A 22,295-nucleotide genomic window follows, 5' to 3' on the forward strand; every position below is an offset into this window, starting at 1 on the left:
ACTGACCTGGAACTAGAGATTACTGTGATTTCAACACCTTCTATATAGTTTAATCAGCTGAAGACAAATTAATCTGATAATTAGCTTGTGTCATGGTTTTGAAGGACTTTTAAGTTTTGAACAGCTATCAAAATAAATCCAGCTTAGCAGCTGAGCAAGCAATTAACTATGTTCTCATGGACATGCCTGCAGTGTTGCCATGACTCTTTTCACATCTGAATAGATGATGGCATATTACATTTACTGGTATAATAATTAAACTGAAACGTTGGCTGCAACATTTTTATGAATAAATGGCTTAGTCTAGTTTGCTGCCTATAAACATTTACAAATGGGTAACCTTATAAATGAACATGCATGTGCTACATATAGTGTCAGCCAATAATCATGCCCAGCAAGCACACCTAGTTGCATTATCAATATATTTTCATCATATACATACATTATATGAAACAATATCACAATGATAATAAGGATAATGTACCTTAATTGTCAGACATATTCAATGACGACATGTCTTGCCAACTAAATTGTCAGATATATTCAACAATGACAGGACTTACCAACTAAATTGTCAGATATATTCAACAATGACATGTCATACTAGCTAAATCCTGTCATACTATGATAGGACATAAAAGGCATACAGCAAATGATGCAATCTCAAGTTGAGGAAGGTATGGTTAACTGTCACTGGCTTACATGTATTTAATTGTCAGCTGTAAACCTAGTGTTAAAATTGAAAAAATGGTTGAGTTTCAGATCAGTTAAATTAAAGAAACATCATTTCAGTCATTGCATACAGTGTAAATGTTTGGGAATGTTGGAAATCTTTTGCAGTTTTAATTGAAACCAATTAAAAATATAAAATTCAAACACAAATTTCAGCTGGCAAGACCATTCTTTAATTTGTAGTTATTTCTTAGTGTTGCCATTTATAGACCTTTACCAAAATTTCCATTGATCGATATTTGTCATCTGTTCATGCTATTTATTTATAAAAAAATTTAAACATGTGTTAAATTTGGTTTGAATTTCACACATTATCTTGGTACAATGAAATGTTCTAGCAATGTAGTTTGGGTCAACTGATAGAGCACATGTCTTACTGATTTTGCCTGTTGCAAGCAAAGTGACTAAAAAGCAGATCTTGTATGATAGTAAGTCATGGATGTTTTGCAGAATATTCTTTGGAATGTCTTTTTGTCAGTAGGAAATCTTTCTGCTGACAGAGATTCAGGCACTGGAAAATTAGCAATGAATGCCAACAATGATGGCATCCACTTTACTGTGGATATGCTTGTTCATCTGGGTCAAAATTTGGGCTGTGAAAGTTTCCCATCTTTTCACTAAAGCATGACACATATATGGATTGAATAGTAATTCATCAATTATTACAGATGTGACTGTCCCCAGCTATCCTGACTTGTATGAAACACACTTAATTCTGATCACTGTTGTTGATTCTCATAATCAGAGAAAATAAGCCAATCACACTTGCTGGTGAAATAAGTTAAGGATCCTGCTATCAGAACTTAATATGAAGTGGACACTGCAAATTACATTAAATGCCTGTCTACCTCTCATTTACTGATATAACTTACAAAAGCATCAAGTACTGAGTTGAACTGTAAGTGCCATTAGGTTACAGTGATGAAGACAGAGTCAGATAGGACAAAAAAAAATAGAGTATACTTCCTTGAAGTGTTGAATGTCTGCAAAGTAATTAGTATTTGTGAGAACTAATAAAAAATATACTGACCAGGTGCAAATGGAAGTTGTCAGTAGACAATTTACACTATCAGGCACTAATCAATATATTACAAGGGATGACCAATCTAATCTTGACTTCTGCCCAGGCAAGTCTGCATTTAAGCACATTTGTTGCTAATATAAGACAAAGATGTAGTGAACATCTTTTTAGTTCAGGAGGCCTGGATCTGTGATCTAGTGGATTACACACAAACGACTGGCAATTTCCTCATCTCCTCTGTCATGAATAATTCCAAACTGTGCAAAATACTGCAATATGGCTACAATGACACTTACTGTTAAACTAAGGGAGGAAAAAACATTACTGATTCAAACCTGAAGGCAAATCATAGGAACAATGCATAGTGAAGGCAAATTGCATTTATTTACTTTCCTTTGGATCATAACCTATAATTTTTTCCATATTTTTATCTTAAATCACAGTATTTGATACTATTTGTGATTTTACAGTGATCAATGCTTCAATTACTCTGCATAATTTGTTGCCCCAGAAGCGGGAGGTCGTGGGTGCGATCCCCGGCCCAGTCATACCAAAGACTTACAAAAATGGTACTAGTAGCTGCCTCGCTAGGCGCTCAGCATTAAAAGCTTCGTGTTAGGACTGGTCGGCCTGGTGTCAGGATAATATGACTGGGTGGGCCATCATCTAAACGTATGTGGCATGATGCCCCAGTGCTAGACATCACTATAAACTGTCACACTGGAGACACTGTAGCGATATGACTGAAAAATTGTTAAAGCTATGTTAAAAATCATAATCACACACACACATAATTTGTTGAGGCAACAAGCACCAGCTAAAGCTTTGATCTGCTAATCACATGTAATGTTTACTATCTAGAAATATTTGCAATTAGAAAATAAACTTGTTTCTTTGTTTTATTACTCCTCTTAAATCACAGTATTTGATACCTCTTTATGACCACAGAGTGATCAAAGCTTCATTGACTCAGCATGGTCTTTACAAAGGTAATCTGTACTGACTAAAACTCCAATGTGCCCAACGTGAAGTTTTCACCCTATGCTAGGTTGAAAAATGAGGTCTGCATTATACCACCACCAAATAACAGGACTAAAATGTTAAATTGTGCATAGCCTATCTTTGTGTGTTATTTAAATGTGTTGCAGGTTAAATCTAAGTAAGCAAAAATAAGTTGCCATCCATGAGGTGTGCAAGCCACCAGACTTGTATTCATGTATGATACATCATACAATTGTGCTAATGAACAGATAACCTTACCTGTCAATCCTGATGTAACACATTCACGTAATACATTCTCTTTGGATGTGGGTGAAATGAACATTGGAGCACATTTTGCCATCACCAATGACGGTGATGCAAACTTGGGCCTTTGTGGACCATTAGACATAATTTCACTCTGTATCACAGGGTTTTCTGAAGATGGCTCTGTATCTTTGCCAGTTTCATGCGCTCTCGGTCTGTAGAAATAGAAAACCCAACATTAGAATTAATCTTGTATTGTTTAACCATATTTCTTTCCAACTTTTATTTGTCATCATATAGCCACTAATGTGCTGAGGTGCTGTAAAATGCTATTACATACATACTACATAATCACCACTGACTGAGTAGTGTTTCCTACAGACCATGAAAAAAGCAATGCAAAATGTTGTTCAAAAGAACATCTTAAGCATGTTTTGCCAGGCCAGAAGGGTATCTGATGTGCATTCTATCAGGCCAGATGAGTACCAGAAGTGCATTGTCGGGCCAGAAATGTACCTGATGTGCATTCTCTCAGACCAGAAGGTACCTGATGTGCATTCTGTCAGGCCAGATGAGTACCAGAAGTGCATTTTCAGGCCAGAAATGTACCTGATGTGCATTCTGTCAGGCCAGAAGGTGCCTGATGTGCATTCTGTCAGGCCAGAAGGTACCTGATGTGCATTCTGTTAGGCCAGAAGGTACCTGAAGTGCATTCTGTCAGGCCAGAAGAGTACCTGATGTGCATTCTGTCAGGCCAGAAGGGTACCTGATGTGCATTCTGTCAGACCAGATGAGTACCAGAAGTGCATTGTAAGGCCAGAAATGTACCCGATGTGCATTCTGTCAGGCCAGAAGGTGCCTGATGTGCATTCTGTCAGGCCAGAAAGTACCTGATGTGCATTCTGTTAGGCCAGAAGGTACCTGATGTGCATTCTGTCAGGCCAGAAGAGTACCTGATGTGCATTCTGTCAGGCCAGAAAGTACCTGATGTGCATTCTGTCAGGCCAGAAGGGTACCTGATGTGCATTCTGTCAGGCCAGAAGGTACCTGATGTGCATTCTGTCAGGCCAGATGAGTACCAGAAGTGCACTGTCAGGCCAGAAATGTACCTGATGTGCATTCTGTCAGACCAGAAGGGTACCTGATGTGCATTCTGTCAGGCCAGAAGGTACCTGATGTGTATTCTGTCAGGCCAGAAGGTACCTGATGTGCATTCTGTCAGGCCAGAAGGTACCTGATGTGCATTCTGTCAGGCCAGAAGGTACCTGATGTGCATTCTGTTAGGCCAGAAGGTACCTGATGTGCATTCTGTCAGGCCAGAAGAGTACCTGATGTGCATTCTGTCAGGCCAGAAGGTACCTGATGTGCATTCTGTCAGGCCAGAAGGGTACCTGATGTGCATTCTGTCAGACCAGATGAGTACCAGAAGTGCACTGTCAGGCCAGAAATGTACCTGATGTGCATTCTGTCAGACCAGAAGGTACCTGATATGCATTCTGTCAGGCCAGAAGGGTACCTGATGTGCATTCTGTCAGGCCAGAAGGTACCTGATGTGCATTCTGTCAGGCCAGAAGGGTACCTGATGTGCATTCTGTCAGACCAGATGAGTACCAGAAGTGCACTGTCAGGCCAGAAATGTACCTGATGTGCATTCTGTCAGACCAGAAGGTACCTGATATGCATTCTGTCAGGCCAGAAGGGTACCTGATGTGCATTCTGTCAGGCCAGAAGGTACCTGATGTGCATTCTGTCAGGCCAGAAGGGTACATGATGTGCATTCTGTCAGGCCAGATGAGTACCAGAAGTGCACTGTCAGGCCAGAAATGTACCTGATGTGCATTCTGTCAGACCAGAAGGTACCTGATATGCATTCTGTCAGGCCAGAAGGGTACCTGATGTGCATTCTGTCAGGCCAGAAGGTACCTGATGTGCATTCTGTCAGGCCAGAAGGGTACCTGATGTGCATTCTGTCAGGCCAGAAGGTACCTGATGTGCATTCTGTCAGGCCAGAAGGGTACCTGATGTGCATTCTGTCAGGCCAGATGAGTACCAGAAGTGCACTGTCAGGCCAGAAATGTACCTGATGTGCATTCTGTCAGACCAGAAGGTACCTGATATGCATTCTGTCAGGCCAGAAGGGTACCTGATGTGCATTCTGTCAGGCCAGAAGGTACCTGATGTGCATTCTGTCAGGCCAGAAGGGTACCTGATGTGCATTCTGTCAGGCCAGATGAGTACCAGAAGTGCACTGTCAGGCCAGAAATGTACCTGATGTGCATTCTGTTAGCCAGAAGGGTACCTGATGTGCATTCTGTCAAGCCAGAAGAGTACCTGAAGTTCTGTCAGGCTAGAAGGGTACCTAATGTGCATTCTGTCAGGCCAGAAGGGTACCTGATGTGCATTCTGTCAGGCCAGAAGGTACCTGATGTGCATTCTGTCAGGCCAGAAGAGTACCTGATGTGCATTCTGTCAGGCCAGAAGGTAGCTGATGTGCATTCTGTCAGGCCAGAAGGTACCTGATGTGCATTCTGTCAGGCCAGAAGGGTACCTGATGTGCATTCTGTCAGGCCAGAAGGTACCTGATGTGCATTCTGTCAGGCCAGAAGGGTACATGATGTGCATTCTGTCAGGCCAGATGAGTACCAGAAGTGCACTGTCAGGCCAGAAATGTACCTGATGTGCATTCTGTCAGACCAGAAGGTACCTGATATGCATTCTGTCAGGCCAGAAGGGTACCTGATGTGCATTCTGTCAGGCCAGAAGGTACCTGATGTGCATTCTGTCAGGCCAGAAGGGTACCTGATGTGCATTCTGTCAGGCCAGAAGGTACCTGATGTGCATTCTGTCAGGCCAGAAGGGTACCTGATGTGCATTCTGTCAGGCCAGATGAGTACCAGAAGTGCACTGTCAGGCCAGAAATGTACCTGATGTGCATTCTGTCAGACCAGAAGGTACCTGATATGCATTCTGTCAGGCCAGAAGGGTACCTGATGTGCATTCTGTCAGGCCAGAAGGTACCTGATGTGCATTCTGTCAGGCCAGAAGGGTACCTGATGTGCATTCTGTCAGGCCAGATGAGTACCTGATGTGCATTCTGTCAGGCCAGAAGGTACCTGATGTGCATTCTGTCAGGCCAGAAGGGTACCTGATGTGCATTCTGTCAGACCAGATGAGTACCAGAAGTGCACTGTCAGGCCAGAAATGTACCTGATGTGCATTCTGTCAGGCCAGAAGGTACCTGATATGCATTCTGTCAGGCCAGAAGGGTACCTGATGTGCATTCCGTCAGGCCAGAAGGTACCTGATGTGCATTCTGTCAGGCCAGAAGAGTACCTGATGTGCATTCTGTCAGGCCAGAAGGTACCTGATGTGCATTCTGTCAGGCCAGAAGGGTACCTGATGTGCATTCTGTCAGACCAGATGAGTACCAGAAGTGCACTGTCAGGCCAGAAATGTACCTGATGTGCATTCTGTCAGACCAGAAGGTACCTGATATGCATTCTGTCAGGCCAGAAGGGTACCTGATGTGCATTCTGTCAGGCCAGAAGGTACCTGATGTGCATTCTGTCAGGCCAGAAGGGTACCTGATGTGCATTCTGTCAGACCAGATGAGTACCAGAAGTGCACTGTCAGGCCAGAAATGTACCTGATGTGCATTCTGTCAGACCAGAAGGTACCTGATATGCATTCTGTCAGGCCAGAAGGGTACCTGATGTGCATTCTGTCAGGCCAGAAGGTACCTGATGTGCATTCTGTCAGGCCAGAAGGGTACCTGATGTGCATCAGGCCAGATGAGTACCAGAAGTGCACTGTCAGGCCAGAAATGTACCTGATGTGCATTCTGTCAGACCAGAAGGTACCTGATATGCATTCTGTCAGGCCAGAAGGGTACCTGATGTGCATTCTGTCAGGCCAGAAGGTACCTGATGTGCATTCTGTCAGGCCAGAAGGGTACCTGATGTGCATTCTGTCAGGCCAGATGAGTACCAGAAGTGCACTGTCAGGCCAGAAATGTACCTGATGTGCATTCTGTTAGCCAGAAGGGTACCTGATGTGCATTCTGTCAAGCCAGAAGAGTACCTGAAGTTCTGTCAGGCCAGAAGGGTACCTGATGTGCATTCTGTCAGGCCAGATGAGTACCAGAAGTGCACTGTCAGGCCAGAAATGTACCTGATGTGCATTCTGTTAGCCAGAAGGGTACCTGATGTGCATTCTGTCAGGCCAGAAGAGTACCTGATGTGCATTCTGTCAAGCCAGAAGGGTACCTGATGTGCCACAAGGTACCTGATGTGCATTCTGTCAGGCCAGAAGAGTACCTGATGTGCATTCTGTCAGGCCAGAAGGTACCTGATGTGCATTCTGTCAGGCCAGAAGGGTACCTGATGTGCATTCTGTCAGACCAGATGAGTACCAGAAGTGCACTGTCAGGCCAGAAATGTACCTGATGTGCATTCTGTCAGACCAGAAGGTACCTGATATGCATTCTGTCAGGCCAGAAGGGTACCTGATGTGCATTCTGTCAGGCCAGAAGGTACCTGATGTGCATTCTGTCAGGCCAGAAGAGTACCTGATGTGCATTCTGTCAGGCCAGAAGGTAGCTGATGTGCATTCTGTCAGGCCAGAAGGGTACCTGATGTGCATTCTGTCAGACCAGATGAGTACCAGAAGTGCACTGTCAGGCCAGAAATGTACCTGATGTGCATTCTGTCAGACCAGAAGGTACCTGATATGCATTCTGTCAGGCCAGAAGGGTACCTGATGTGCATTCTGTCAGGCCAGAAGGTACCTGATGTGCATTCTGTCAGGCCAGAAGGGTACCTGATGTGCATTCTGTAAGGCCAGATGAGTACCAGAAGTGCACTGTCAGGCCAGAAATGTACCTGATGTGCATTCTGTTAGCCAGAAGGGTACCTGATGTGCATTCTGTCAAGCCAGAAGAGTACCTGAAGTTCTGTCAGGCTAGAAGGGTACCTGATGTGCATTCTGTCAGGCCAGAAGGGTACCTGATGTGCATTCTGTCAGGCCAGAAGGGTACCTGATGTGCATTCTGTCAAGCCAGAAGGGTACCTGATGTGCCACAAGGTACCTGATGTGCATTCTGTCAGGCCAGAAGAGTACCTGATGTGCATTCTGTCAGGCCAGAAGGTACCTGATGTGCATTCTGTCAGGCCAGAAGGGTACCTGATGTGCATTCTGTCAGACCAGATGAGTACCAGAAGTGCACTGTCAGGCCAGAAATGTACCTGATGTGCATTCTGTCAGACCAGAAGGTACCTGATATGCATTCTGTCAGGCCAGAAGGGTACCTGATGTGCATTCTGTCAGGCCAGAAGGTACCTGATGTGCATTCTGTCAGGCCAGAAGAGTACCTGATGTGCATTCTGTCAGGCCAGAAGGTACCTGATGTGCATTCTGTCAGACCAGAAGGTACCTGATATGCATTCTGTCAGGCCAGAAGGGTACCTGATGTGCATTCTGTCAGGCCAGAAGGTACCTGATGTGCATTCTGTCAGGCCAGAAGGGTACCTGATGTGCATTATGTCAGACCAGATGAGTACCAGAAGTGCACTGTCAGGCCAGAAATGTACCTGATGTGCATTCTGTCAGACCAGAAGGGTACCTGATGTGCATTCTGTCAGGCCAGAAGGTACCTGATGTGCATTCTGTCAGGCCAGATGAGTACCAGAAGTGCACTGTCAGGCCAGAAATGTACCTGATGTGCATTCTGTTAGCCAGAAGGGTACCTGATGTGCATTCTGTCAAGCCAGAAGAGTACCTGAAGTTCTGTCAGGCTAGAAGGGTACCTGATGTGCATTCTGTCAGGCCAAAAGGGTACCTGATGTGCATTCTGTCAGGCCAGAAGGGTACCTGATGTGCATTCTGTCAAGCCAGAAGGGTACCTGATGTGCCACAAGGTACCTGATGTGCATTCTGTCAGGCCAGAAGAGTATCTGAAGTTCTGTCAGGCCAGAAGGGTACCTGATGTGCATTCTGTCAGACCAGAAGAGTACCTGAAGTGCATTCTGGCAGGCCAGAAGGGTACTTGACGTGCATTCTGTCAGGCCAGAAGGGTACCTGATGTGCATTCTACCAGGCAGGAGAGCACCTGAAGTGAATCCGGTCAGGCCAGAAAGGCACCTGAAGTGCATTCTGTCAGGCCAGAAAGGCACCTGAAGTGCATTCTGTCAGGCCAGAAGAGTACCTCAAGTGAATTCTGTCAAGTCAGAAGGGTACCTGATGTACATTCCATCAGGCCACCTGAAGTGCATTATGTCAGGCCAGAAGGTACCTGATGTGCATTCTGTCAGGCAAGAAGGGCATCTAACGTGAATTCTGTCAAATCAGATGGGTACCTGACGTGCATTCCGTCAGGTCAGAAGGGCACATGACAAGAATTGTCAGGCCAGAAGGTTATCTGAAGTGCATTATGTCCATCCAGAAGGGCACCTGAAGTTCACCTCATCAGGCCAGAAGGGAGCAATGTAATGCATATTGATATAAAAAGTAAGTAAGATAGAAAATAAAGTTTTGTATCAACAGTTCTTTGATGAAGAAAGTCATGACATACATGAATTAGTTAATTGAATGACTAAAGGATTATATATTAACTCATTTGGCCCCAGAGATTTTTGTCGTTTTTGCCTGAAATGTGCGTAGGAAAAACATGGGGGGGGGGACTATTTCTGAATACATCGTAATACATCAGCTTTCAACAGATTTTCCACGAGACCAATGCCTAGTTGTATTAGAAACATCATTTTCCATCGGTTTTTTTGCTTGCGCATGAGCAGAATGGTAAAAGTTGGAGTTCTTTTTGTTTTTTTTTGCTTAATGGACCCATAATTTTCGTATGGAGACCGCAATTTATTCCAAATGCCCACCTTATCCTAGTTTTTGCAAAGGTTCACCTGTCTGTGTGCAGTTAAAACCAGTATGCCTTACATCTGAGGCCAAAAGGTCTAAAATCCGGACACAAAATCGCATTCCGATCTTGAGCAAATTTTGGGCAAAAAAATAACAGGTCCAAAAAATGAGATTTTTATCTCTGTATTTTGTAGTGCAACTAGAACTTCCAGATTATTTGATATCATTTTAGAGCTATATCTGTCTGCTTTTTTTTTAATACCACCCAAGTTGGTGTATCTTAAATGACCTTGATGCTGCAGAGCTTGGAAGTAGGGTACAACCTCATCACGCCTACAGACGGGATCGGGGCCAAATTGGTTAACTGAGTATGCCCATCAGAGGTCACACTGTAAAATAATGGAGTTAATCAACATTAGTCTTTAATCGCTAAAATTTACTAAAATAGCAATGACAAAATCATCTTTATAAATAAAGCAGATGCAGTTCCTTCAGGATTTTTGGGTTAACTCTGAAGAGTCATTTAAACAAGACTGTTTCCTAATTCTGACTTGTTATGTAGGTTTTTTTCTTTTTTTGTTTAATTAAAATCTATGTTAACATCTTTCTCTATTGCGAATAGGCAAATAATTTCAAATCCACTTGTATAGGTTCAGGATCTAGACATCCAGACCAACAACCGCCACCATCAAATATCAATTTATCATGGGATTTACAATTAACTTTTGGAGAGGCAATGCAGTGAACTGTTTTCACTTTTCATTTCACTGGGGGTGAGGGTGGGGTGAGGGAATGAAAATATCCAATAATATTTTGCATACAAGTTTAAATAAATTCCAATCAGACCCATTGATTTGTAATTTCCATATTATGGCAACACAGTGGTGATTCATAGTTTCCTAACCACTGCAACAAATTACCCATGCTATATTTTGAAAAGTTTGTTTAAAGACCCAATTATGCACCTAGAATCATATCAAATGTCAGTCGACTGACTTGAATCAACATCAACTGAACAGACGAGATAACAATAGCCAGGCAACATTCAGTAAGGATAGCATTATATACAGTTAGCAAGGTAGCCATTTTGGCTCTACTGAAAAACATATCCTCTTGCATGAATTTTCAGCACTGAGTTGGCACAGCATTGAATTTTGTCCAACTTTTAAAGTAGTCATTTAGGTTTTTTTTAAAGGTTTGAATAAAAAAAACATGATCCCAGTCTATTACCTTAGTCCACTTCCTATAACTGGAGTATCTACCATTTTGACAGAGAGTGAAGGACAGCAGAGTGAGTTGGGAACTGTGCAATAATAGTAGGCAAATAATATTTAAAATTAGTTTACTGCTACCCCCTTCCCCCCCCAAAAAAAATGCATTGTAGTACCTTAATCACATTTTATTCTGTGTTAAGTAGAGTGTGACACCACTATAACACATTGGTAAGGGTCCACAGAACCCAAAAGTGTTGTGTACCAAACTGTGTTATAACCAACCAGTTATTTAGCTTTAGAAAATGATGCATGTATCATAAAAATGACTGGGGAAATAATAACAGTGGGTGAAAAAAATACATGCTTTTCATTAAATGAAAACAAAACTACCCATAGTTTGACAACTTACATTTGTGTAATATAATCCATATTACGTTAAATGATGTACATGTATATAAAAAAAATCAATGAATTCGAGTACAGATCACATGTTATAAAATTCATGTGCCAGTCACATCACACCAGAAAACACAAATAACACATATACAAAAAATTGTTAGTGCTTGTTGATCTGTATCACATTGTCAACAAACATGTCGCTAAACAATTCACTTTGATATTCATTGTTGCCAGAAGCATGTGGCTATAGTTGTTTACATGCTACATGTACATGTAGTTAAATTTGTCTGGATTTCAGTCAGCTGGAGACAGCAATCATCTGGACAAGACTACCTAGAGGATGAGGCTATTCCTAGGTTAAATGAAAACATCTAAACAAATTAAAAAGTTAAACAAACTTCTTTGTGAGTTACCCACCTTCAATTAACTTGACAGCCAGATATCTATGGTTTCAAAAGATTTGAAATTTAAGTTGTGTTTAATGCTGCAACCATAAGTGTAAATATTTTCCTGCAAAAAGAAAACTTTCATGGCCGATAAACATGTTCCAGTCACTTCGGAAATACAACAATCCATCAGATTCCATCTGTCCATTGCTTTTATTTAAGTTTGGTGCTGACTTCCTTTGATGAAAGGAGCTTTGTTTATAGTCAGCTTGCTTTGATGAAGGATGTATATGTAACTGACGTCACCAATAATGGCCAACTTTGGAGGACCAAACAAATGCCCCTTTATATTGTAGCAGCAACACCAAATAATTGTAGAACATTGATTGAGACTGAACTTTTGTTTCATTTGCATTGTATCAGTTCTGCAAAGGTAATCAATTTTCTTTGAAGTTTCAGCTAAATTATTTTTTCTGCGCACGTTACAAAGAAGACATAGCCTTCAATGGCTTGATTGTAGCTGTTCCTGTTCCTGCCTTAGAGGTTGATCGAATGTAGCTAGCCTGGTAGGATGGCTATTTGTGTATCACAGCATATAATACTCATGCCAGATGTCATCCTAAGCATTATGATATAACAATGTACGGTTCAGATGGTTTGTCAATATGAACGAAGGATTTATGTAATAATAGACTCCAGAGTATTTCAATTTCTCCATTCCAAACTAAAGATCGTATATAAACCTCTCCCTTGATAATGTGCGCATATCGGGGTCCAAAAACATAGATCACACTATAAGCATGGAGTTACCATGGGACCTCCCAAAAATCCACTAGACATCCAGAGAACCATGGATTTTTTTTTTTTTTTGGGGGGGGGGGGAAACTGGGTTGTTTAACCCTTTACCTCATACAACCGTCTTTGGACGCCTCTACAAAAGTCGCATCGAAGCGACTTTTGACGCTTCTACAAAAGTCCCATAGAAGCGCCTTTTTACGTCTGCTGTAAACAACGGCCATTTTAAGCCGGTTTTCGTAGTGCCACCTTCGGGGAAAACCCCTTATTAGATACTACATTCATTTCTGTGAATGACAATTACGTCAGATCACGTGGTCACTGTTTATGTACTGGTCGATATCTGCTATTTAAAGTAACTGGGTCGTAATCTCCACTCTCCAAAATGGCGGTCGCGGATTTCATTCAGTACTTACGAAGTTTTCATGATTAGAATCACAACTATGAAAGATTCAATAACCTAGGTAAAGGCTCTGATATTGATATAGGCTGCAATTAGTTTTTATAAATTATCAAATTTAGGTGACTTAGTGATGTAGACACAGATGAAAAACTTGTAAATTTCGAGTATGAGAAATGGCAGCTCTACGGTTGGTCACACAGCCTCACTGACATGACGGTGAACGAATTCTCTCCAGATTTTAAAGCACATAACAAATTCTTCCGTGATAAATAATTACACAGCTATAACAATCGGACTTTACTCTTAAATTGTTCCACATGTAATAGATGTGTACCAAAAATGTAAAATGGTTAAAATTGCTGTTAAACGTAACATACACTACATTGCTTAATAGTTCACAGGCAAGCTATGCGTATGCGGTCGACTAGGTAACCTGTGTTCTATGTATAGCGAGCTGCACTTTGTCACTATGCTCTATGAGGTAAAGGGTTAATGACTTAATCCTCAATTTTTAATTGCGTCTAGAAAAATTTTCAATAATGCTCTTTTTCCGATGAAGTTATTGGTTATTCTGTATAAATTACATTTATTTTCAAAATGTTCAAAATCTGAAAGATCAATAACATTATCCCAACTGGATTCAACAACCAAGACGGTATACGAAAACATTCGTGTATTACATTACGGCCTTTTATTTTGTTGATTAGTCTGGTTCCTGGAGTGGTGTTTATAGCATTTTGCGAAATAAGGAATCTATGAAGCAGGGAACCTACTAACTGTTAATACACTACTAATCAAAATTCCTTTTTATAAAAAAATACGCAACATTTTGTGAAACAATCATCTAAACTCAATTTTTGAATTGTTCAGTTAGTGAAATTTTTGATGCTGTGATTTCATTCCAAGTAGCAGTGAAACTTCTTATCATCCTTGAGGATATCTCAAAGTGCAAATTCAGGTAATTATTGAAACTCGTTTTTCCCACAATGGTATGGATCTGTGAAACAAAGCTCTTTATTTTACAAAGTACTCATTTCGCTTGGTTGCTTTGCTATCTTTAATCACAGTTACTACTGAGTAGTTTAACTTAAGGTATTTTAATTTGATTATGTACACAATAAAATTTTTATCAGTGTTTGATTGATCAACTGAAATGAGTTACATGACATATGGGGCTGCTGGTACTTAAGTATGATGGATTTTTATGCCTTTTAACATTTTTATTTATTCCACCTCCTTTATTTTATTCAAAAGATGTAATTAATGTGATAATATAAAACAAGGCCCTCTTTTTTTAAGTAGAACATTACAATAAATGCTTCCACTAGTCCATTATCAAAACACAGTCAGAACTTAATTAGGTTCTCAGAGAAATGCTCGTGGACATAGCTGTTGTGGTAGATTGACACATTTTACGTTTAATTACAGGACATATTGCGTTTTTACAATTACACTTAAAAGGAACTAAAAGATCGAACACAACTTTCATTTGATAATTTTTTTAATTTAATTGGTATTTATTTAATTAAAGTACTGCGTCCACTAGACATAAGTGACATTTTCTTTGATCAAAATTTACTTAAATATCGTTAATTATGGTGTACTAAGAATGTCATTTGGAAAGAAAATGTAAAAAATTTTATGACTTCTTTTCAAAGTTGATATTTCATAATGTTGATTAAAATTTCCAGGTCTTATCTACCGTTTTCAATGATAAAACGAGCAATATATCAAAGTTTCTGTCAATTTTGATCACGATTTTCTTCAAGTTCAACAAATAGGGCTAAATTTTTTGGTATTTTCTGGTTTAAAAATTGGGATCCATGTCTGACCCTGTGTTATAAGTGGATTTGCGAGTTGTCAGGGCACGAGTTATCAAGGGAGTGCTGTTGCTGTTGTAGGGTTTAATGCCATTTTTCAGCATATGATAGGCTATACATGGCAGCCAGTATTAATGGTGGAGGAAGAACCCGGAAAAAAACCAGAAAGAATCACCGACCCTTGAGAAGCTACTGGCAAGCTTTCTCACATACCCACATTGGCCGAATCCAAGACTAGAACCTACGCAGACAGAGGTGAGATGGCAGTGATCCATAAAGGAAAGCGCTTTAGACCACTCGGGGCCCCATCAAGGGAGTGGTGTACAAGGTTAAACAGCCAACAATGTTGTCACCAAAAAAATCACCAGATGTATACTCTTTTTAACAAAAGGAAAAAAAATCTCAATCTGCGACCTTGGGGAAGACTAGCGTGATCCCTGAATAAACTTTATTTATTTAAAAAAATTCATATATTTTAAAAGAAAAAACATCTCTGTGTATGAGGAAAATACATGCATATAAAATTTCAGGAGCCACACCATGATTTTATTATATTGGAACTCATATGTGATCTCTTTCCCAAAATGATAAACCTTTGATGTTATTTTTCAAACTTGTATGAAAAAATATTTTGTCATGTACGAGAAAAATACATGCACACACGTATATGAAATTTTGGAAACCACACCACAATCATGTTATGTCCAAATCTGTGTTAAAACAGAAAGTGCTATAGCAGGGACACACTTAATCCATCCATCCAGCTACTTACACCATAAAGAATTTATTGCTGATCCTTTCTGTCAGTTTACTGTCTACTGCACTTGTATCTCCAATGTTGCCAACATTCTGCAAAGAGAACGTTGTGTGGATGAAACAGAAATGATACCTTCAAATGATACTAGAGAAAGAAAAAAAAGAATATTGCTTATTTAGAAATGCAAATATGGAAAACTATGTCCCCAGTGCAATTTTCATAAAAATTTCAGGACAGCTGCCATACTCTTCTTGATCAAAGTCTAACAGGGAGGAAGATCCCAAGAAAACCACCAAGTCACAGGAAGCTACTGGCAAGCTTTATCAAATACACATACCAAGATTTGAACCCACACAGAAAGAGATGAAATGTGAGTGATCTGTTAGGGCGAATGCCTAAGACCACTCAGCCACCTGGGACAAAACCCCATCTCAGCATAACCATCAGTACAGGTGAATTAGCAATAGGGCCAAACAAAAAAATATGTGTGTTTCCTAATGCACTGTTTATAAAATTAGGGTAGGAATCATTTTTAAAAAAATAATTATATATATTATTATGAATAATATCTATAATGTACTAAGTGCTTCAGGACTGGACTAAGCCAGCTTAAATGGATGCACAAATCAGTTTCGAGAATTAAAAAAATATATTATCTAAACATTTTATTGTAATGATTAGTATATATAATGTACTAAGCACTTCAAGTACTGAGTTATTCCAGCTTAGTTAGATGCACAAATCAATTCCAGGAATTTTAAAAATCTTTTTTCTTTTTTATCCTGGAGGAAAAGTGCTAGGGTCAGCAACAAAAACTGGGACAGTCAGCCAACCAGAAACATACATTATTTTTTGGACTATCAAGATTTTCAGCTATATTCAAAGTCAGATCGGTACTGGAAGCAGCAATAACAAGTATTGTAAATAATGATAACAAATTTAGGTTGGCAGTCTGATCAATACCATCTGCACCTAGTACCAACTCTTCCTTTTTTTGAAAATTTATATAATTAATTGTTAAGGAAGAGTAGCAACAAGATTTTCAGGCTGGCCACAATGGTGGCCATATTGGAAGTTAACATCATCACCATTTTCATTTAGAACCAACTATACATAAAAACACATTTGGTGAAAACTACGTCAATATGACCATCATTTCATGAGTAGAAGAAATAAGATTTTCAAGATGGCTACTATGGTGCCATATTGGATGTCCAATCAGTACTAATTTTCATTTAGGAACTAACATCATAAAAAGCATTTTGATAGAAACTCTGTTGATATGGTCATCCTTTCAGGTGGAATAGATTTTCGAGATGGCCAGTATGGTGACCATAATTGTTGTCAGATCAGCACAATTTTCATTTTGGACCTACAATGCATTATAAGACGTTTTCTTAGTGAAATCCCAATGCTGAGATGACCATTCAGAATGTCAGACCATTTTCATTTAGGATGAAGTAGACACCATCAGAAGTCTTTTAGTGAAAAACCTCATCTGTTCAGGGGAAGTAATAACAAGATTTTCAAGATGACAGACACATTTATTTTGAATGTATCAAAAAACCTGGCAAAATCTCTGTTCAATGTGATCGTCCAAATAGTTCAGGAATAGTGATTACAAACTTGTACTCAAAGAAGGATGACAGACACTGAATGCAATACTGACACCAAAAATGTCAATGCATAAACTTCTGGTCCATGACCAGTGGAGCTAAAAATATACTAGAACTTACAGTAGAACATTTCTAAATCAAGCGCATCACAGTACTTGCCTTTTCCCTCTTATAAAATCAATAATTCACATCAATTAATCAATTTCGTCATTCATCAGCCACTTTAAATGAAATGACCAATTAAACAACAGTTAATTGATTTTGTGTGAAACTCAGTCCTAGACCATTTTCATTGTTTCTGACTTGAGGCTATTTGAAAAACATCTTGTTTTGGCAAGATATGTTGATAAAGCAATTGTTTATTTATCAATCATTACTCTATTAGCAAATACTTATTACTGATCTTGACATTTATTTTGATGTCATACACTGTACAAGTAATACCCTGTAACTCTGAAAATTTTCCTATTAGCAATCTGTACACTTTCATGTAGGTATCAATTCAATATCAACTTTAGTATCCACAGTCAAATTTACCTGATTAACACATACATTATAAGCAACATGAAAACATATACAAATTGGTCATACTGTTCCAATTTAACTAACAAATATACTATGAATAAAACCCAATAATAGCCTTAAGTTTGCAGAAAGTGCACACTGTGAACCCCCTTAACAAACAAAGTGTACAGCTGAAATGTTCCTATGGTTACCAATAGCAGTGAATTCAGTGTAACAACAAAGGAAACTGATTTTGAAGTTCAGTGAAAGAGTCGATCTGTTTCCAAGGTGATATCTGTTTATCAATAGTCATGAATGCAGTATAACAATAAAACAAACTGATTTCAAGTTCAGTGATAGAGCTGGACTGTTTAGAAGGTGATTTCTGTTTATTGATAGTACTGAAAGCAATGTAACAATAACCATACAGATTTTAAATTCAATGTTGTTGTTGTTGTTGTTCTAGGGTTTAACGCCATTTTGCAGCACAAGATAGGCTATACATGGCAGCCAGTATAACTGGTGGAGGAAGAACCCTGGAAAACCCAGGGAAGAACCACCGACCCACGAGAAGCTATTGGCAGGCTTTCCCACGTACCCACGCTAGCCGAGCCTTGGACTCGAACTCGCACAGACAGAGGTGAGATGGCAGTGATCCGGAACGGTGAGCGCTTTAGACCACTCGGGGCCCCTCAGATTCAATGAAAGTTTCATTGACTTACCTTTGTTGTATCGTCCAGGACCTTTGATGCATCAAGCTTAAAAGGAGCCATAAATTTTAGCCTCTTGGTGGGATTAACTTGACTTGGAGCTGCTGACCGCCTCATTTTTATTTATGATCATGATCCACCTACAAACTAAAATAATAAACAAAATAAGAATAAACGAGTTTATATTTTATATGAGGCATACTTGAGAATTTTTTCAAACTCATGTACTTAATGAATAAAAGAAATTGAAAACAATGCCACCTAAGAAAGTTTTCAACAGAGATCTTCATCTCAACTGAGTTTTCAACAGAGATCTTCATCTCAACTGAGTTTTCAACTGACAGCTTCATCTTAACTGAGTTTTCAACAGAGAACTTCATCTCAACTAAGCCAAAACAAAGTTGTGTGAATGAACTTTCTTTTATTCATTTGCAATGTTGTATAATCATCTACCAACCACAATCTGTCATTCAGCCATTGTAAATGTTTGTACATTACACTAAAAAAAAAAATGTTTTAACATTTGAATATAAGCTTTGGTTAAACACATATCCTCACACTTCCATACGTTTACCAACACTTAAGTCACAGCCTCTCTGGGATCTAGATCCCTGAGGGTAATGTCGCCTGTGGGACAAATGTCAACAATGTATACACATTTGTCTTTTCATGTCCAATATGTACATGGTTAAATGGTGTGAAACTTGATAGTATTTAAATTATGACCCAGGGGTTAAGTCCCTTGTGGGCTAAGGACTGACCCTTGGGACAATGTCAGCTGCAAGTAAAATTTATTTTCTTTTCCAACATATTAAGTGTGTGTATGGCACTGTGGTGCAAATCTCAGTACTCTCTATGTTATGACATGGGATGAATTCCTGGGAATAGGGAAAGACCATAGGGCATCACCCAGGAGTTCCAGTTAGAAAAGTTTTGACACTTGTGTCACTAATTATACCTATGTCAATTCTCTGTCAAATGATGTATGTTTACATGCTATACAGTGAAATATTGCTCACATTAGACCAGACTTCAAAAAAGTATGTCACAGAAAACTGTACTTGCTTCAATTTTCTGACTGAAATGTGTGTTTGTTTCATATAGAACTTTGTATTTTGTAACCTAATAGACAATAAAAATAAAGCATGGCAACTGAAATCTTTACATTTTCTACAATGTCACTTTTTACTAGTGGCATATGCACCCTTTAACCCTTTATCAACCTATTGTATGCTAAGTGGCGTTGTAAGAAGAGAGCATGTTGATCTATGTGATAAACCAAACACTGGGCACTTATCAACATGCTGAGTTATGTCATAAAACAAGTATTGAACACAAATCAACATGTTAAGCTATGTGATAAAACAAGCATTGAGTGCTAGCACTAATCAACATGCTGAGTTATGTAATAACACAAGCATTGAGCACTAAACAACATGCTTAGTTATGTGATAAAACAAGCATTGAGCACTAATCAACATGTTGAGTTATATGATAAAACAAGCATAGAGCACTAATCAGGCCTTGAATAGTCCTTGACTAATGAGTCACCCTCTATAAATAATGCATTATTATTATTATCTATCAGAAAAGTATAACTTGTGGGTTCCAGCTAGTGACAAGGAAACTGAATACATTCATCCATGAAGCTAAGAAAGGGCAATGGAATAATATAAAATTTGATTTTGACAGTCTTGAAATAAAGCAATCTGTAGCAATAAAAGCTTGTTAATTTTTACAGTAAAACTACAAAGTAACACAAAAGAAATATTTCCTGTATTAATCAGAAAACCAAAATTTAATACAGTAAAAAATATCACAAATAATGACTTCATGTAATACTAAAGGTATTGGACCACTAACTATTTTGCAGCCATAGCACCAGTCTGCTGGTTAGGGAATAAAAATAAGAGTACTAAATATTCTGAGATGCACCCATTAGCTAGTAAATGGGTTACAATTTTCTTCCATTATAAATGTCAAAAGCATCAAGCTATATATTATAGTTGACAACAAAATATTTATTCTAATATGATTTCCTATATTCAATTTCCTACTGACAAATAGTATATGGCCTCTTGGTGTGATGCTATATTAATAGAATAATACCAGAAAGACCCCCCCTCCATTTGGCATAATGAGGATCAAATAAATTATGTGAAATCTCTGTTTTTCATGGCTGAAGCAATCTTGCCACTACATCAGTCTGTCCATTCAAAGCCAATTTTGCCATTGCATGTCTGACCATACATAACTAATCTTGCCACTGCATTAGTCTGTCCATTTATAACCAATCTTGCCAGGCTGTCCACCCATAACCAACCATGCCAATGCATGTCTGACCATCCATAACCAATCTTGCCATTGCATCAGTCTGTCCATCCATAACCAATTTTGCCACTGCATCAGTCTGACAATCCATAACCATTCTTGCCATTTCTTATGTCACTTGTTTAGGCTCGAACAAACAGAAACACAAGAAAGCGCGAAAACAACAAGCTTTTAAAAATACAATAATTTCTTCCTCTGGAAAAATTCTGTAAAAATGAAAAAATATAAACTTACGGTTTTATAGAATCAAATCCAAAAATAATCCGAGATTTATACAAGAATAAATTTGAGTCCTAATAACAAAATGTTCTAATGATTTCATGTTCAAATCTCGACGAAGAATCCAAGATGGAAAACAATGACGTATGCTGCAGTCTGTAGTGTTGAAGTCGACAGTTCCTTGTAGAAACAAGAATTATCACTCCAGTTTCTGATAGCTTAATAAATTTTTATAAAAAAATGGGCTTGTTCCACAATATTACATAAGCACACATATTTTCCAGAAAAATAACAGAATTAATCCTTCTGAATCCAAGTAATTTGAAATAACTCCAAACCAAATAATCCAAATAACTCCAAACAGCACAACATACAACTAACAGTTTAACAGCCCTGCTTCTACTGATTAATTCTCCAAAACACGGGTTATATGGGCTTTCTAAAATGTAAACAAGGGTCGCATGATCATCTTTTTTTTTAAAAATTTTTTTTATTATTTTTTTTATTAACCCCGTAATAGGTTGACCAATGGGTCGGGGAACCATCCCAGGGCCACCTTACAATCAAACATTTCTGTTTATCAGATAATCTAGGGATAATAAATATAATCTACAGAGAAAGTAAAAAAGAAAACACACACACACATACACACGCATATACACATGCATATGGCACACAATCTAGGTGACATGGCCTTTGTGATATTACAATATTTTGTTCCTTTTTACCATCAAGTCAGAGACAAGTTAAATGTTCATTGTTGAGGTCCATTTTTGAAGAAATTGGTCCTCTTTTTTATTTACCTTAGCAGTGTATTTTTCAATGTTCTTATGCATTGCAACTATTTGCATAAAAGCAAAAATAGAAGGATTTTTCATATTGAATCTACAAGTATAAATATAATATTTTGCCAAAATAAGCAGAAAATTACCCAAACTGTCCAGTTGTTCACTTCCTAAAAATGTTTCTTTTTGGACAGATGTACAATATTTGGACAAAAAGGCGCAAAAACTTCAATAAAACGGTACCAAAACTGTGAAGTAATACTGCAGTCATAAAAGAGATGCTCAATACTTTCAGTTTCACTCTTACAGAAAGTACATTTGTTGTCATCAAATATGTTAATTCTTTTAAGAAAATCATTAGTAGTGATTATTCTATGGATTAATTTAAAGTTAAAAGAGATCAACTCGGTATCCTTGGTACAGCATTTTGCCCGGCTATATATATCAGACCACTCCTCACTACTTATATTTTCATTAAATACTTGCATCCAAGT

At 38.9% G+C, this 22,295-nt stretch overlaps 1 protein-coding gene across 1 annotated transcript in view; it reads right to left on the reverse strand.

The window, feature by feature from the left end:
* Positions 1-22,295, reverse strand: part of LOC149803072 (DNA repair and recombination protein RAD54B-like) — a 113,499-nt gene that overhangs the window by 73,736 nt on the left and 17,468 nt on the right. The window contains exons 2-4 of the mRNA XM_089952644.1: positions 18,479-18,613; positions 15,652-15,728; positions 3,014-3,213 (exon numbers count right to left, since the gene is read on the reverse strand). Coding sequence (XP_089808770.1) covers positions 3,014-3,213; positions 15,652-15,728; positions 18,479-18,583 — 382 coding nt within the window. The 5' untranslated portion in view covers positions 18,584-18,613. The remainder of the gene's footprint in view (positions 1-3,013; positions 3,214-15,651; positions 15,729-18,478; positions 18,614-22,295) is intronic.

The sequence above is a fragment of the Sinohyriopsis cumingii genome, chromosome 3, assembly GCF_028554795.1.
Source record: "Sinohyriopsis cumingii isolate HCF-2022 chromosome 3, ASM2855479v2, whole genome shotgun sequence".
Taxonomy (NCBI): domain Eukaryota; kingdom Metazoa; phylum Mollusca; class Bivalvia; order Unionida; family Unionidae; genus Sinohyriopsis; species Sinohyriopsis cumingii.